The 19,811-nt window shown below is 35.0% G+C and overlaps 1 protein-coding gene across 7 annotated transcripts in view; it reads right to left on the reverse strand.

The window, feature by feature from the left end:
* The window catches only part of DGKB (diacylglycerol kinase beta), a 356,804-nt gene that overhangs the window by 260,236 nt on the left and 76,757 nt on the right, over positions 1–19,811 (reverse strand). For 5 of the 7 annotated variants that reach the window (XM_051609482.1, XM_051609481.1, XM_051609484.1 and 2 more), the window contains 2 exons: positions 13,385–13,461; positions 9,134–9,154 (listed from right to left, as the gene is read on the reverse strand). In XM_051609482.1, coding sequence (XP_051465442.1) covers positions 9,134–9,154; positions 13,385–13,461 — 98 coding nt within the window. The remainder of the gene's footprint in view (positions 1–9,133; positions 9,155–13,384; positions 13,462–19,811) is intronic. The other 2 variants (XM_051609483.1, XM_051609485.1) reach the window with 1 other exon arrangement.

Genomic DNA, 19,811 nt, shown 5'->3' on the forward strand with positions numbered 1-19,811 from the left:
CTATGGAGCTCACAGGGATATACCTAGCAATTCCTAGCTTTTCCCACAATTAAGCAGACAACAAGCAGGGGATTTTTGGATGTTTAATTCAGAGAATTAAAGGCTGCCTGTCTTTTTCCCAGGTAGCAACACATTTTGCTGGTAATCATCAAAGTGAAACTAAACACCCTGTCTTCAAAAGGTTCTAACAGTGAAACGAGGTACCAAGACACACAACTTCACTTACAAAGAAAAAAAAAGTTGTTGATTTTAAACAGTTTTCATTTAGGTTAGTTTGTTTTTTCTTTTGCCAGCAAGTTAAGAGCTGGTAAATGAAACTTCATTGATGCTTTCTCCTGTTAAGACAGCACTGTGTGTTTTAAGTAATAACATGAACCATAGACAATCTCAGTTTGGAAGGGACACTTCGGAACAGGGATTTCTCTCCCTCTGCCTTTTTTTTAAATGTATTTATAAGATGTATAAATTTTATGTCCACATGAAATAATTTGCTTCCCATCAAGGCCAAGACTTAACTGCCCCAGGGTAGAGTTTTAAATGTTTAGCACTGTCTATGAGGGACCAACAACACATTGCAAAATTTGATGGATCTTGAGTAAGTCATTATTATTATGAATAATAATAATAAAAAAAAAATGCTTCCACAAGGCTTAAGATGGGCAAAAAATGAAAATTATCAGCTTGGACATGAACTTGCTGTCTTGGTCTCATTACAGAGTTTCAGCAATCCTAGTCTACTTTGACAAAACTGTTTGACTCATGCCACAAACATTATGTTTTTCTTTAATAATAAAGTCACTGACATTTAATTCACTATTTATAAATGATGAAACTACAATAGCAAGAAGATTCATATCAGCATCCAAGTAAATCGGTCATTAGTTTATACTATACACATGCATTTTTTTTTAAATCTATAACAAATACATTGATCATTAAATCAAATTACTTGTGAAAAAATAAATAAATGTGAAAGTGTTTCGTAAGCTGGCAACGTGTGCTTGCAGCCCAGAAAGCCAACAGTATCCTGGGCTGCATCAAAAGAAGCATGACCAGCAGGTCAAGGGAGGTGATTCTTCCCCTCTACTCTCCTGGGACTCCACCTGGAGTACTGTGTCCAGACTCTTGGAGCAAGTCCAGAGGAGTGTGATGAGGATGATCAGAGGGCTGGAGCACCTCTCCTATGAAGACAGGCCAAGAGAGTTGAGGTTGTTCAGCCTGGAGAAGAGAAGGCTCCAGGGAAACCTTATAGCAGCCTTCCAGAACCTGAAGGGGACCTGCAGGGAAGCAGGGGAGGGATTTTTTACAGGGGCATGCAGTGGTAGGACAAGGGGTAATGGCTTTAAATTGGAAGAGGAGAGATTTAGATTAGACATAGGAAGAAATTCTTTAGTGTGAGGGTGGTGAGACACTGGAACAGGTTGCCCAGGGAAGCTGTGGATGCCCCATCCCTGGAAGTGTTCAAGGCCAGGTTGGATGGGGCTCTGAGCAACCTGGCCTAGTGGGAGCTGTCTCTGCCCACACAGGAGGGTTGGAACTAGGTAATCTTTAAGGCCACTCCCAACCCAAACCATTCTATGATTCTATTAAATCAGTCTTAACTATTTCACTAAATCACAAAGAGGAATAACCAAATGAAAAAGGAAAACAGGAAAATAGGTTATAATCCCATTGAATTTGAGGTTTATGGATGGACTGTAACAGCCCTGTGACTAGGTTGTTGCTTATATGAAAAAAAAAAATCCCACAAAATCTGTGATTCTACTAGTCCATAGCTGAAAAACATTTTAAGAGAAAAACATTTTAGTCTACACACTGGGGTGTAGATTATCCTACTAGAACTGAGCTCTGAAGTAATGCAGTCATTCATGGAACATTTTTGTGAATCTATGTACAGTAAATAACAGAACTGATCTAAACTACAGCATAGGTAGAAGTAGTTCAGATTATCCATCTAGCTTTTCAATGAAAAAAAGGTTACCTTTCAAAAAAGGCTCACTTTAAATTACTTACAGTGCTTTCTCTATTATTTCTCTCTCACTGTAATATAAAGAAGCCATTACATAGCTGTAGAAAAATGGAGTAGTAAATCTTGTAAGGACCACTGTAGAACACTTAAAGGTGTTAAGAATATTACCACGGAGTAGAGATTTTAGTATTGAGTATGGTCCATTTAGAATGGAACACTTAAATATGCAAAACATTTGTTCATCTTAATTTGAAGTAACTTTTACAGAAGACAGAACAGCACACAATATTATGAACATTTCTCTATTTTGCAACTATACAGCATTTTTCTTCTTTCCTCATGGAACTTTACCGTTTCTAAAATATGAAAATGCTTCAGTAAGTAACTAGTCATCCTTTAATTACTAACATTTCCACCCCCAACCCAGCTACTTTTCAAAGGAACCACACAATGTTTTGGCAACCCAAAACATAAAAAATGAAAGTACAGGACATGAATTTTCCACACTAACACAGATCACACTCAGTCTGCCATGTAAAACCATGGTATCTTCCTTTTTACATTTCATTATTAGAGAAGAACTTTTCAGATGAAAATTCCAATAAATATTGATATGGTTTGAAAAAAACTTCTGTTAATGAATTTGCCAGTATTAAACAGTTCAGATCGATAATATCAGAATAATATGTAATCCATAATGTTGGATGTGTTTTCTTAAGCATGCAGGCTAATTGCTTTATTTTTGCTTGGCTTCCAGAAGCTCCAGTTGAATTAAAATTAACCTGAGATAGAGGGATTTGCATTTCAGAAGGTATTTTCCATGACATTTCTGAAGTCAGGGGATGAGAACTTGAGAGAATGTACGAAATCGACTACAATTAACCTGGCACATGAATTAATCAATTCCATTTCACAAGAGACCATCAGGGCACAGGGGGATTATGACAAGAAGTTTAGGGATCTCAGGAAAATTTTCACCATAACAGGGAGGTATATAAGGCCATAGTTGAATCAAACAATTCTTATTCAAAGAAACATGAAAAAAAATTCTAATAATTAGGCCTACTATTTTTTTTTTTTTTGAGGGTGGAATAAAAATCTGTGCTGTTTCAGCTTTGATTCAAATAGAAAAGGTACCAAAAGCCTCACCTGTAGGTCAGAGAAAGGTAGGTAGTTCTATATTAATCATATATAACTGAATTCCTCTTTTGTAACTGATTCACCATGTGTACTGGAGCACCTTTGCTTATATCTTACAAATAAATCTTACAAAACACAACTTTATAAATCTTTATATTCTTCTGTATTATTAGGTAATGAAATATTTGGTAAAGAAACATTTTTATATAAGACTAGAGAAATAGATATTAAAAAAATCAGTGAGTTTCACCTAATATAAACCATATAAAATTAATTTTACTACTATTGTATTATTCTTACCATGATAATTTCCCATTTTCTCAGTGTTACCAATTACCTAAAATTACAATAAAGTTATATACCCACCTTGAAGAAAAGGAAAGGAGAAAGGACCAAAGACAGAAGCAAAATGGCACATTTTAAAATTTTAAATTATTTTTAACAAATACAATGAGTCAACCATTAAACATTTTTTTAGCTTTTCTGAAAGCAAACATGAAACTGGATTCACTATGACTCAATGTAGAGGAAAATTAAAATTACTCTTGAGACATTTCAACCACATCTAAAGGCAAACTACTTGCAGGAACTGCCAGACACTCTTGAGGAAAATAGTGACGGAGGAAAGGAGTTTTTACTGACTTATAAGGAATGATTTGCACTCATTGGAAGAACTGAGGTAGGATTGAAAAGAAAGTTCCTCCACAGAGTATTGTATTTCTCTCTTCCCCAGCTGCTAAAAGCACCTGGGAAACTCCTTAATGGCTCTGGCCAGGCTTTCTGAGATGTTATCCTGTTTTTCTACCATAATACATTTAAAAACCAAATTCTGTAGAAAATTCTTTAGCTTGGGCTTTCATTCTCCTTCTCCACCTTACGACTCTGATCACCAGTCTATCCTTTTCAACATATCACAGGAAATCCTATGACAGAATAGTAAACATACATAAAAAGATACACACAATTACAATAATTGAAAGAAAAAACTGTTTATAAGGAATCTTGACTGAAAAGAGCTGAAAGTCAGTAAGAGACTGAAGTCGTGACAACCGACAAGATAAATACAGTTTAATTTATTAATTACAGTCATGGCCACATAAATGCGAACAAGACAAGATCTAGTGTTTGGAATTAATCTGCACCCATAAATTCTTTTCCAAGACCACATTCTCTTTGGTCTTTTTCTTCTTTAAAATTTGCACAAAATATTTCAACATAAGCCACTGTTTTAGTCATCCTGAAAAACAAAATGTAAGAGAGGGGAAAAAAATAAAAAGATAAATAGTTCAATTCAGCAGACTTCCATGAAATACAAGTTTCACTTATTAAAAAGAATATTCTAGAGATAATGAGAAAAAAAAAATATGTTGAATGTAATTTTCAATTAATTACTTTTTAAATTATGTTGCCTGATCCCCGAGTGGCACATGAAATGTAGTTTAATCAGCTTTATTCTACTGACAGTAATAGTTCCAGGTTATTTTTGTTTGTGGGTAGGTTCCCTTAAGTGATTATTTTCAAACAATTTATATAGACTCAATATCTGAAAAATAAGCTGTTGAAAAAAGCAGTAGATTTTACAGGGCCTTGTATCATATTTAATGCTATGGCAACAATGACACATAATAATGCTGGTGCATTAGCAAAAATTAGATGATTAGCTGTGAAAAGCTAATCATCCCCAGTATGGGTTCAAGTTTTGAAGAGTCATTGATTTTGACAATGTTTCAAAACCTGACTTCTGCCAACATATGAGGAAACAAAGCAGAGACCATCTAGAGGAGGGTTAATAAGCCAGGAAACATGAATCAAATGAGAAGGCATAAGTTTTCTGTATTTAGAAATTAATTTTAATGTTCATATGGCAGAAATCCAAATTAGATTTGGAGTTTGTCATGGAGATTGCCTTTGTGCACCAGGATGAAGCTTCATTTAAATTGAAAGTCCTTAGCATTTTCTGATCTAAGCACTTAATAATTTTTTTACATAATTAATTTTGAAAGTTTGGGTAACCAAAAGAAGTTATTTCTCAAATAAAGCAGCATCCAAATTCTCACCTACTGAAATGAAAGTTTACAGAAAAAAACCCAACACAACAAACAAACAAAAAAACCACCCACATGCTCTTATAGGTTGATCCTACCATGTACTCCATACATCACATAATATATGAATATTATAATTACAACAAACATATATATCTGGCAAAATATTCCCTTTTATGTCTCCTATCAAAAACAATCACTTAATATTTAAGAGCAGCTAACATCTTCAAAGAAGCAAACTCAGCAAAACACCCAAAAACGAAATGGGAAGACTCAATTTTTATGCAATAACTACATTTTTAGGCATAACATCGTACTATATTCTCATGCTATTAAAATCAAATTATGGTAATTAGTAAAATAATATTGGAAATGTATTCACCAACCACTTCCATCTCATTCCAGTATTATATCCATGTAAGAAAAAACACACATCAATACATATATTTAATACAGACATTCAGTAAATATTTATTTACTATACAAAGGTGGGTTTTTTTAAGAAGAAAGAGTGATAAGGCATATACTTTCAATTGCCAATAAAGACTGCTAGAAGAAACATGCATAAATTACTAAACAAAGTGAAGAGTAGATAGCTTGCATTCAGTCCCAGCAGAATTGGTCATCTGAAACTTACAATTACTACAGAAGTTAGGAAAAATGGGGTAGGTGGCATGCTTCAGACTAAAACCAAATAAAACAGCAAAATTAATAAATCCCTGAAAAATTCCTGTATCTGGCCAGGTAACAAACAACTGTAGAACTGTCTACAAAAACCATATAGTCTTTTATTGCCCAACTGTTACAACTAGGATGTAAACAAAAAACCAGTCTAGCACCAACACATCACTCAGTAAATGCTTTAGCATTCTCGCTGTTATAAATTAAACGTAATTTAAATATTAAATGCTATCCTTTTAAGAAAATGTCTTTATTTCTGTTTCACAGACTCCAAATACTCATTACCAAAACACCTCTCCCCTGCTATTTGTTTCACAGCACTAATTCAGACATTCAGGATCAAATGAAGGCACAGTGTAATACAATTAAAATTATAATAATTTTAAACACAGGAAAATACTTTTCCATTGAAGTTAAATGCATCGTAGTAGTTAAATATTATAAAATATATCATCAATGACTAGCAGGATAAGTAGTTGTAACTATTTATGTATAAATATTACACCATTGCACTTGAGCCAAGATGAATCAATTTAAATACTCATTAATGGCAATATAAAAATCAATACATGAAATCTGTCCTTTCAGAAGGAATTTATTTCTGTGTTTACTTCACCTTAAGAACAACTTAGCTGATACTTCAAAATAATACAAAAATATGAGGATAGCATTATTAATACTTTATTACTCAGTGCCATAATTCATACACTATTTATACACTGTTTTAATGCTGCTAGAGGAGCTGAAATGCTGTTTGTGTAGTCTGTCACTCTTCAGATAAAACATGTTAAAAATAAAATTGACACCACTGTGACCTCTTGCTTTGTTTTAATTTGTTTTCCTTTAAAAATGATTTAGTTTTAAGCAGCATACTCTTTGAAATGTAATGGTCTGACTTGAATATCAAGACAGCTTACAACTATTTATCAACTCTAAATACTGATGGTGGCACCCTAATAAACAAAGAAAAAAAAATTATTTTTTTTTCTTTTAAAATACTTTGAAACAGTATCTAGTGCACAGTAGACCTGGACAACAGCCCTTGAATTTGCCATTTAACAAACTATGATGACTCAACAGGTAAGATGTAAATGAAAGCCGTATGAGGCTCCTAAAGCTTAAACATAAGGTACTGTGCAATACAAAAAAAATAGAGGGGGAAAAAAAAAGGATAAAAATGGGATCTTATAGCAGAGAGCAGAAATATCAAAAGGGAAGATATCAAGGAGGGAGAGATGTTAAAAATGACTGAGGAAAGAAGACAGAAGGACCACTAAAGATGATAAAAAATGTTAAAAACTGAACAGCTCTGCAGCAGAAAGTGACTATCTCAAACATTTTACACCTCAGTGCCCTCAACACTTTCCACAGAAAGCAGGCTCACAGCCAGACTGCCAGCATCCCTGCCTGGCTGCCTTCCCAACTCTCTAGATATTCAGGAAGCTGCTTCCCTAGATATTCTGCCCAGAGAGCCAGAAAAACACTGAGTGCCCAGTGTCTGAAGGGGAGTTTTCTACCAGTGATATTTGCAAGTCGTTATTTTTTTTTCTTTTGTAGCTAGAAAGATACATCAACTTTTCTTAGTCTTCAGTTTCTTACATGTGAAGGACAGGCTTTTCCTACACAATAGATATTCTGTAATTCCCCACATCTTCTTAACCCTTCTGTAAATTAGTTCAAATTTGAGTTTACTTTGTTCCATCACTTGGTCAAAAGTGGAAAGATGAGGTTTCTGCAGTACCTTTTAATAGAATACTAAATCTTCCTTATCTGTAGTAGAAATACTTCTTTTTATGTATTGTAATAAGTCAAGGTCTTTATGGCAAATTAATACCTTCTGTCAGATCAAAGAAAATAGGTGAAGGAAACAGCAAAAGAATTCTTTCCATCCATATTCCCGTGTATTTGAAATTTTAACTAGTTTTCCACTGACGTCAATTGGCCTAAGGCAGCACCTTTCCTCACAAGTCTTTTCTCAGACCACCATTACCACAGGGATATTATTACAATGTCTCCGTAATATATTTCTCTTCTTCATGACCAAACCACAACAACGCTTTGCAATCTTCTTGTGATCAACTACCACACACAGCAATTTATCTAACAATGTAATTAGTCCCAGGGTACAACACACTGTATTCTGCTCCATTTACTATAGTCCATAACATCATCAAGCTTTTCCAGTATAATATTCAGATTTTTCTCCATTTTAGCAATGATTACTAAATTTGATTTATTGAGTTGATTCTATTAGTATTAATCTAATTATTTGGATGAGGTTTTTAGGAAAAATACTAATGAGATTAGTCTCGAGACTGGTCACAGACACACTGCTTTAATCTGAACACCTTCTCTTGCTTCAATCTGAACACCTTCTCTTTCAGGACCCATTGCAGTCACTTTGTTAGCTTACTAAAAAAGTAATATTGGTCATCTGAATAAACTGACCCCTTTTGTGAACACGGACAACTGCTCTCAGTAACACACCTCCAATACCTCAAGTGGCCTTTGGCCCCAGAAACTGAGGAGTCCCTACTATTTCTAATTCTTTCAGTCCCTTGACTTTTTCATTGTTCTCATGTTCTGGCTGTCTCTCCCCAGAACAGCGGAGTAGGGGCTTTTTTAACACCTGCACACTAAAAAGGAAGAACTAGGTCATTTAAAAAAATAGTTCGTTTGATTAGTTCTTCTTCCCTAGCTTTTTCTTTTTTCATTGTATTTTTATACCTGGTTTTAGGCTACTGAAGCTTCTCATGAGGAGAATCTTGGGTTGATGATGACTCTTTAACCACTCCTCTTGCAATTGCTGTAAAGTCACAATTGCTTAAAGCACACTAAAAGCCTTATTCAAATAATAAAATCTGCAAATTTAAGCCTCCTAAATATAAATGGCATTATATGGTTATAGAAACAGTATTTAGTATTTTTTTTCTGAGAGGTGTTATTGTCATTTCATAATAACTAAAAACCATTATGAGATCTCACTAATGAGATGAAATTTCTGTGACAAGTATGGAACAAGTTAATTACTTGCTCTTATTTTTCATACTCCTCTCAATTAACGTTAGTAAAATTAAGTACTGTGAATGGCAAAACCAAAATTCACCTAGTGAAAAAGTCTGCCAGCAGAAAGAGTGCACTTTTCTCTCAGCTTTAAATGTTTGTCTGTTTTCTGAGAGAATTATCTCATGCAGTACTTACTAATAAGTGACATTTCAGTGGAAGCCTACAAAACGAAAAGATCCTGCTTCTAAGCATAACAAACAGAAAAAAAAAAAATCAAAATAAGATTACTTACTTGATTAAGTATATCTTGTTTCTGTAAGGCATGCAAGGAAAGAAAGAACACATGTAGATTAGTGCAGTGTCATAACACTCAGCCTTTGTGTTTGACGTAGAATTATTCTTGCTGAAAGGTTAGTGATGTAGATGAACAGGTTTAAGATATTAGAATATTCCATTTTCTTCCTTTAGCACATAGGTCAAGAAAATGGTTCTAAGTCAGCATTTTAGTCTTTATTAGAGAGCGCAAGCAATTTATATTTAACCATGCAATGAAAGATAATGAAGGGGAAAAAAAGTAAATACAGTGTTTTTCATCCCTGTGTACTTTAACAACTATTCTTGGCAACAATTTTTAATTTGTTTTCTTTAATGAAGTAACTTAATCAGAAGTTAATGCAATGATAAATTCTACAAATAGATTAATAACAGAAAGAGATGCTCTATCCTTTATTCAATGCAGGGGCAAACAGTGAAACAGGAAGAGGAAAAGGCTGAGGTACTTAATGCCTTATTTGCCTCAGTCTTTAACAGTAAGACCAATCATTCTTGAGTACACAGCCCCCTGAGCTGGAATACAGGGATGGGGAGCAAAATTAAGCCCCCATAATCTATGAGGAAATGGTTAGTGACCTGCTACACTGCTTAGACATACACAAGTCTATAGGGCCAGATGGGATCTATCCAAGGCTACTGAGCTAGCAGAAATGCTCACCAAGCCACTTCCCATAATTTATCTTGCAGTCCTGGCTAACCAGGAAGGTCCCAGTTGACTGAAGGATAGCAAATGTGATACCCATCTATAAGAAGGGTTGGAAGGAAGACCCAGTGAACTACAGGCCTGTGAATCTGATGTTGATGCCAGGGAATGTTATGGAGCAGATCATCTTGAGTGCCATCACACAGCATGTACCGGACAAGTGTTAGGTTTATAGATGGACTCAAGGATCTGAAAGGTCTTTTACAACCTAAATTATTCTATGGTGCTATAAATAACAGTAAGCAGTGTTGGAAAAATCATCATTGTACATTGCTTTAATTTCCAGTAATTCCTATTGCTTTTAATAAAGGTGCCGTATCCATTTTCTACTTTTATCACAAATTGCTATCAGTAGTTGCCAGTAAGAGCTACTATCTTAAAATTATAAATATAGTTTTATTCTAAAATATTCTAAAACTAAACTAAAACAAAAATACTAAAAAATACTAAATACTAAAAAATACTAAAAAACTAAATATAGTTTTATTTTTAAATCACACCAATTGTACCAGACTTTTGCTAACTTAGAGTTACCAGACATACCTTTGAGATGTCCACAGATTTGTTAGAAAAACCTTAACACCTCCAGAAATCAGGATGATTCTAAAGAAAGCTCCTTAGAAGCATCTGAACTACTTCCAAAACTGCAAAAACCCTTTGCAGCAGGCAGATAATTGCCTGATAATTAATTGCAGATAATTACCTGACTACCTCTCTGGGTACATCAGATCAAAAAATGTGCCTTGTGTCATGCAGTCATGTCATAACCTTTGTGGAAATTTTAGATGGTAAGAAGTTAAGCAGGTAAACAAAGAATTATGATGCACTCCAACAGATTCCTCAGAAATGCTGACGACACTAAGACTACAAGCACACATTCATGTGTACTTAACTGCCTGTTTAGGTACCATCTTTAGCTTCATCTGCTTTCTTAATTCTTGCTGGCCTATTCAGTGTTCCCCTCAAAGTGAAATGGCTAAAATTAATTCAGATAAATCTCAAATGATAGAAAGACTATTTTCAATCACACCTTTCCAAGAGGCTGATCTTAACCTACCTATGCGTCTCACATCAGGTATATAATCTAGTCTTAATTATATATTTGACATTTATTTCTAGAACATGGAAAGCTGAAGGTTTTGTAGCATTTGTAGAAGTTTTAGTCATCTACCTTACACTGAAAACAGAGAGTAAGAGCTCCATCAATAAACTCCCTATACTGGATGACCTTTTGATAATCAGATACATAATTTCCACTAAGCCAAAAAAACACTCGACAAGATATAAGACAATATAAAAACAAACCAGACTACTTCAGGTAACAAGATTGGAATACCAATAGCTTTTGTTTTGTTTCTTGTGTCCCATTAAATTAGCTTGTGATAAAAATAGGCAATATAAAAGCCCTGGAGTAGAATAAATTCCTGAACCCTTTAAGCAGGGAAAAGCTTGAAATAGGAAGTTCTTCAGGCTTTTTCTTAAGTACCTACATACATCACACTGCTAAATCTGCCGTAGTACTATACCCCACATTTATTAGTACAGAACTGGCATCACCTTTTGGTAGAATGTTGACAAGATTTAAAAAATACTTGGGAGTGCTTATGAGATAATGATCTAGGAAATAAAAAGCTAAACTGGAAACATGATGGCATCTTCTACAAAACACAACAAAACAGAAGTGCTGTGTATAATATGTGGAAAGTAAAAAGCTGCACTATGACTGATTACAGCTGGATCAGTAATTTTTGTCATTTCATTTACAGATAATAATTAATTACTTAAATATCATATCCAACTCATGGAGTCCTCATCTGACCAGATACAATCAATTTGCAAACCATTCTGTAAAGATTTTATCCACGTAGCAGTCTGAATGCACGACAAAAATGCAGACATACCTGTGCAAAGGCAGCTCTGTCTGCCTTGGAGTATTCACTCACCTGCAGAGGAAATTTCAGCCGCTTTGCTTCCAGTTCAGCAGCTTATGGCATGAAACCTGAGCTAATAAATCCTACGAGATCCAATTCCACAAACTGCTGTGAAATTAAGAACTCTGGGAAAAGCCATACACAGTCACAGTCTTCATTCATGACCAACTGTGTTTATTCATTCCATCTTTGCACAAATTCTGCCAATTGACCTGGCTTCAGTCAGAGTTGTCGTCCCAGGTACCCACATTGATAACTTTTTGCCATGACTCATCCTTCACATACCTCAAAATTGGAGGATCTACTTTAAGATAGTAACCTCACAACTGAATACCTATTTCTTAATAAACAAACATTAATAATTTGATCATGTGTTTCGTACATGGCAACATGTTATTTAAATATGCATAAAATACACAATTATTTTGTAATATAAATGGTTATACTTCACAAAATTGAAACTGTTGTATAACGACCAAAAAGTGAAGAATTTCAAGAAAAAATGAGAATAATAAATTAAGACCAAAAGAAAACTGTAGAAGCAACCAAGAATGGCTACTAACAGGGATCAATTAAGGGAGGTCCTACTGCCCATGTTATATTGGATAAGAAGTTTGATGACAACAGTATTCCAATCCTTTTATATTCTATTATTCTACTTAACTAAAATAATGGAGATTTAAGATGATCTTTTAAAAGATCAACTCATACTATTTTACTGAATTATGAAATACTTTCCTCAGAAGCTGACTGAAATGACCAACATTATCCTTTGCAAAGTGCAAAGTGTCAAAGAATTTTTCCATGCTTCATGAGTTATAACTGCCTTACTTGACAATAATCTTGTCTTTTCCATCCTGAAATGTAAGATTAAGTTATTTTCATAATGATTAACACATTCTCCTAGCCTGAAGCCCACATAGTGCAAGTATAGCTAGAAACATTACTATTAGTCACATCAAGGGAACAGGACTTTTTTTAGCTGCATTTTGAATCGTAGTATTAGGATGTGCCAAGTAGATACAAATTGCAATTAAGGATAACAAAAGAAAGCAATCTGTCTTTTTCTACCAGCCAAAACAGAGTATTTTGTCTAGCAGTGAATATGTAGCGACAATGCACACAAACACTTTTTTTTTTCATCTGGATTTTGTTTCATAACATCAAATAAAAAAATGCCCTTTAATAGTGGGGAACCCACTATCATACACAACATAAGAGAAAAATAATTCAAAAAGAAATCTACTCAAATCTGAACAGCTTTTACTTTTCTAACTTTTGAAATTACCCTTAACATTGGGAAACATGTTAACCTTACCGTAACTTTGGGGTCTTTTTGAGTCTGTTTAAATCTTACAAAATAAAATGTAGTTTAATGTAAATTATTAAGGTCTGTCTAATGAGACGTTTACAAACTTCCAGTTCAAAATATTCATATTTTTATTTTCCAGTTTCAAATACCCCAGCTTATTTATAAATAATATTCCATTTCAAATGCTAAGAGTTACTACAACATTTGTAAATATTCCCCTAGCCCCCATTTCTGACCATTAAAGGACGCAAAAAGAAGACTTACCCCTTCAGGATTGTATTTTGCTAACACACCACTGCCATGGAACTCTTCTAAGACATCCTTAATTTTCTTTGTGGAATCTGGATGAAGAATAAAGAGAGAGAAAATGAAAACACAGAAAACTGATTTACATAATATGAATTGTAATTAAAGAAACAACAACCAAACTGCTAACAGCTTTTCTCAATGCAGATTAGTAATTTTCTCTAGCTGTATGAGAGTTGTGGATACAAAGAAAATGAGAACATGCTGTACCTTCTCATCTTGCTGTAAAAATCAGCAAGAAAACTCAAAACATTCAGAAATAAAGTCTTTGATTCAATCCTTAACTACTGTTTAGTAGCATTTTTCTGAAGGAGATGTTTGCTAGGACTCTTTCAAGTAACTTTTGTGACCTTGAAACCCAAGTCATCTATGAAACATGCTCATTCCCAAAAACACTACTAAATCTTCTGTGGCACAGCTGCCAGTGACTAGAGGAACTGTCAGAGGAGCCTGACAATATCAAGATAAAAGAGAAAGTTGAAGAACAAAATCTTTTTCTGCAGTCGTGTCACAGAAAATAAATGTTCCCATCAAAACCTCAATTTTTTCAGACCTCTAAGATATTCTAACTATTGGCAGCTGCAGTAACTTCAGTAATATTTTTGTAAAACAGAACTGTGTAAAATCCCTGCAGTTCAGAAGCACACAGGTCTAACCTTCCCACTTTGCTTTAGATTGTCTATTTGTAGAATAACAAAGCAGTTATTTCAATAAATTGCCACTACACAAAGACCTTAAACTCAGATTCACTTAGTGGCAATCATCCACATAATGATATTTTAAATATCTCAGCAACAGAACAAAAATATTTTTTTCTTTAAAATGCAGTAGTTGAGTGCATAGTAATCAAAATGTGCATAAAGGCCACAACATTGAAACAAACCATGAACTACTAATGAGTATGAGATGCATTATATTAAAAAACACGTAAACTTTGTAGCAGGACAAGACAGTTTTGTCCTGTGTGAGAAAAACAATGGCTGTACATTTATTTCTACAACAAAACCCGGAAGGAAAGAAGAGAAACAAGGAGACATCACTTAAAATCACACACATTAGGACCTAGTCGTATTGATGTTTTAATTATAATAACACAATATAGCATTGTAATAGTTCTTAAAAGTTAAAGAAACTCAGCACCTCAGCACCTTCACGCTAAAAAAGTAAACCTAGCAAATGATTATGTGACCTGGAAGGAGAAAATATAGCAGCGAAGGATTTGAAAAATAACTTTGTAACAGTTCTTAACAACTATAAACACCAGTAAAATTTAGTTTTAAGAGGTACTGGAAGAGTTGTTTTCCCCCCATACACAATAAAGAAAGGCTTTTTACAATGTTCATCATTTTATGAAACTTTCTTAAATGAAAAACTCCCAAAACTATGTGTGGCATCAATAAAACATTTTATTTTCACTAATTGATCGGACATATTTCAGTGTTACTGTCAACTGTAACTAACAGAGTTCAGATGGTCTCATGGGTAGTCACAGCAAATATTTACTTGATAGTTATCCACAGTCTTATCGCTGTGTCATTTGAAATACAGCACATAATTAGAACTTCACATTTTAAAAAATAAAACTATAAGAATAAACCAAGTATGCTAAGAAACAGATTTTATTAAGAACTGTAATTAGAAGCTCAGGAGTTGGATATTTACTGATTAGGACAAGTACACAGATTGATTACTGATAAAAATTCTTTTTAACTTGATCTCTGTTAATGAAATACTTTTTTTCAGTAGTCATATACAAGTTTGCATGCAAAAATCATTGCATCTCATGATACTGAATTCAATAATCATTACAATGGCAGTGTGAAATGAGCAGATACATCACAGAAGTGACTGAATTTCATCCTAAAAAAGGATTTTTCTGAACTTTTGAGGAAAGAGTTAAAACACACATCAAATAGAAAGAGAGGTCCCCCCATACACTTTTTATTACACAAAGAAAATAATAAAAAAACCAGAAATGGCCACTTTCTAGCAGCTTTACAAGTGTCTTGAGATCTTCTCTCAGCAATGAACATGCTCCTTTTATTTCATTTTTTTGCCAGATAAATTCTATTCAACTTTAAATTAGTATTATGCCTATGCAACTGTAATTAAAACAAAAAACCTGTGTTTTCTTTTAATTTTGTTCCTATTCTTAGTCAAGTATAATTAAGATGGAAAATATTCTCTGTTCCAGTAGCAAAACTACTATTCACCTTTTTTGTGCATGAGTCACATCCAAAAAGCACAGCTAATTTCATGCTTGAAATAACTGTTAAGAAAAAGGGGTCTGTAGTTGTAAATTCTGCTTTGGTTGTTCCAGCAAAACTCTTCTAGAAGAGATTTCCACAATCTGGATAGGAGCTGTATTTATTACAATCAATACAACACACATTTCACAGCAAGGCAGAACCATTTTTCATAATATTTTTGTTCGCAGTGATTCAATAAATTTTTTTCAGTTCATGTGACAGTATCAAACTACCATGAAGAGAGACCTTTTAAAATGCTATGAAATTATATATTTATATTTCAAGTCCAACAAGAACTTACAATCTTCTGCATGTATATTCTTCAACAGTATTGATATTCCTCAGAAAAATTAATTCTTCTTCCTCAGCCTCTAGTATGCAAACTAGTATTAGGAACATGCACAGAATCTGTGTTCTCACTGTTACCTCCAAGTACAGATGTGTAGTGATGAAGACACCACTGCCCTGGGCTGCACTGCAATGTCAGCACCAGCCAATATTGTTCTTGCTTTAATTACTAGTGCAGTGGGCCCAACACTGTTTTTGTTTTAAGTGCAAAGGCAGTGGGCTGGGACAACTGGGCTGTTTCTGACCTCACCTACGGGAGCAGTGAGTTGAGACAATCTGGTATTGTCTTGTTCTGGTACAAGTACAGTGAGTTGTGACACGAGGCACTCCCTAATTGTACCCAGAACTCCTGTTGCTTGGGAAATGTACCTGAGATTCCTCCTGCCTGGATCACAGTTCACTCTGAAAGTTACCAAAATTACCTGACAAGAATTACAGTAAAAAGTACTGACCAAAGTCAATCTTCATGTAATCCTATAAATACTGATCCTACATGATCTCTCTGGAATGGCAGCAGGATGCTACCCTGTATTTCACACTGTGATTCAGACCATCAGCTGGCACAAGTTACAAAAGGAAAAAGAGTTAGGAATTTCAGATCATTCCCTGAGAGAAGCTAATGAAGGAAAGACGAGTGTAGTTTGAATTCAATCACTGGGTATCAACATTTACTACAATCTGCAAAAAAGGAAACATCACAGATGAACCTCTGTATCTCTCCATGTGTATGCAATTTACCACTTTGCGAGAAGTCTCAGTAAATTCGTAAGTGCTACTCATGTTCAAATACAGTCTTAAATCTGTTCAATATCTCTTATCTGTTTTGGTTTTTGCTTTTTTTTAATCAAGGACAAATTCCTTCTTTGTCTTAAGTCTCTGTATTCCAAGCTCTCCTCAAGAGAGCCAGTTTCTAAATATGTGTAGATACAGCACATAGCCTGTCACTGTAGTGCTTAAATTCCATCTTATCTGCAAAGCTATAGCTGGCACAGTACGAATTTCAGTAGCTTTAAATAAAAAGTTTGTTTCATGAAACATCTCTCTTTTTTAGTTCTCACCATTTTATTATTTTTATTATCCCCTAGCCCAGTGCTTTGGGCACTCACTCAAAATACTGACCACCTTCAATTCTCTCCTCTGCCTGAACAGATTTAAACTCTCACCATTCAACTAGTCTTCTGTTGCACTTTGGATAGAATGCACTAGTGTTAGGCAAGGTGGAAGACGGAGAAAAAGAAAAACTGTGGCCCAGGAATAAGAGCTTTCTTTAGATGAGACCAGATGTGATTTCCCACCTCAAGCTCCAGTGATTGTGGGACAGAACAAACAGGATAGGCATGGTGTGGAAGACTGCAAACTGAAAGGCTCTTATTACTAGCACAAGGGAGAAAATTAGCTGGATTGCACACGGTGCTGCAAAAAATTCTATTAAAAAAAAAGACTACAAATAAAAGATAAATACATGAGACATAGACCCATGTTGCATTGCTTCAGAATAAAAGCAAAACAATTAAAACAATGACACCAGAAATAAGAAACCTGCATATGTAACAGTAAAAGTGTCAGTGTTTGATTTTTCCTTAACTGCCTTTTAGTCCTAACAAAGATACTTTTTATAACTGAAGAAAAATTCTGCATGCTAAATTCAAAACCACTTAAGATTTAGCCCACATTAAAAATTACGATTTTTTTTTTTAATTACTCAACTTTGGATGAGAAAGATCGAGCACTCAGCTGACATTGAAATTTGGTATACCATTTCTCCCATAATCTCCCACAAAACAATCACACACTTTGTCTACATTTTCTCCCTCTCCTGCCAGAAAAAGTCCTTGAAAAAGAATTCAATTTGGTTTTTTTGTAATTAGAATTTGAAACCAGGCCAGGCTGGGAAGGCAATCACTGTCCAGTAGTCTAAAGGAGATTGTCCCATGTTAATTGCTACCAATGGTTTGTGTAACACTCCTTAAACAGGAAAATATGAGTGAATACACCCTGCAGCAAATTACATACTTACTTAGCAAAAAGCTTCTTAGAAATGCAGGCAGAACTGAATGATGCTGTCTAAATAAATAAAACGGCAAGTGACTTTTGCAACAGGAAATGGAGAAGATGGAAGAAGAGGCAGGTGAGAAAGGTGGGGGCCCAGCATCACAAGAAGGAAGATTGATCCATTTTACCCATTACTATGTAGTAAATGACAGACAATCAAGGACTTATTTGTGGAAAAAAATACTGACTGCATCTACCAACACATTTTTAGTTCACATTAATAAAAAACAACCACCAAATCCCACTTCCTTGCAGCAGCTGTTCAAACGGAAGTATACAGTGAACAGGCATCTGGGCAGGAGTAGGTGGAGGTTTTGACAGGAAGAAACAAGCAAAGGACAAACACATAATCCAGGACTTGAGAGGTACTGCAGGTAATTCCCGTCTGTATTTAGAAAAACATTTTGAGAAAGAACTAATAAACTTTTACATATTAAAACTACAGCAGCTTACTAAGCTTATTTTGGACTCCTTCAACTTCCAAATTTAAGGCTTAAACAGTTAGAAAGATCCTCAGAGTGTATCTCTAAGAGCAAGGTTCAGGGTGTCAGGGCACTGCAAGGGCTGGGGGCTGCTGGGGGCCAGTGCCTGTGGCTCCCCAGGGGCAGCAATGCTGGACCTGACAGCCAGGGCCTGCCCCAACATCACAGCTGGGAGCAGGGCACCGCAGAGGCAGCTCCAGACCCAGGAATCAGGCACCGCCCTGGGGATGGGGCAAGCCCATGAGTGAGCCCAACTCTGGGGAGCTGGAGACCAGCCCTGCTGCAGTGCTGCCAGGGCAAGGCTGCCCAGCCCCGAGGGGGGCTGCACTGGGGTCCTGGGCCATAGACAGGGACAGTCTGGCCTGGCATTATTCTCAGGGCCTGGAGGCAGCATCCCCTTGTTCTAAGTTTTTGAAGTGAGAAAATCATGATATTGCAAGTCATGCTAGTATACAGCTTCAAAATGCAGTATTTGTGCACACAGTTAATACATCATACTTCAAAGACAGCTTGTCCTGACTGGGAAGTAGGAGGCACCTTAGGAGACCTCTCCAGCCCTCAGATCCCATCACCCCACTTGAGCCTGAACAGTAACACAAACCTTCAGCAGGTAACTTTTTGGTGGCTTCTTTTCCTTTTCTCATTTCCTGCTTACTTATTATAGCTGGTCACAATATTGGATAGAAGCTGCCAGCTCATAAACTTTCCTTTTGGAATGATGATGAAACCAGTCTCTAATAAATTAAGGAAGTAATGGTATTGACAACCTGTTTAAGTTCAAACACTAACTCTAAGAACTATGTATCTACCTGCGAAGAAAAAAATCAATTTGGCTTAAAATTTAGCAGGTATTATTTCTGGTTTTAAGACCAAAATAGTGAAACCACTTAAAGTTTGAGAATATTTGTACAAGGTTTGAAAACTATATATTTAAACCCACAGTAGTTCGCTTGTTTCTATTTTCCCAAAAATTTTTCTTTACAATTTTTAATATGTATACTTTGAACTCATTACCTCTTTAACCTAATGTTTTACTAGGGCTTCAGAAATTATTGAACAGGATATATGAACATTTGGTATTTTCTTACATACTTAAACACAGGTTCATAAAAGAAGTAAATTATTTTTGCAAGTATTTTAAAAACAAGTAACTAAAGAAGAAAAGTAAAAATTACACAGGATTACTTGAATGTCTAAACTGAAATATTTTGCATACTCTGTATCAGAAATTCAAAATATTTTTAAATATATCAA

The sequence above is a fragment of the Apus apus genome, chromosome 2, assembly GCF_020740795.1.
Source record: "Apus apus isolate bApuApu2 chromosome 2, bApuApu2.pri.cur, whole genome shotgun sequence".
NCBI lineage: Eukaryota > Metazoa > Chordata > Aves > Apodiformes > Apodidae > Apus > Apus apus.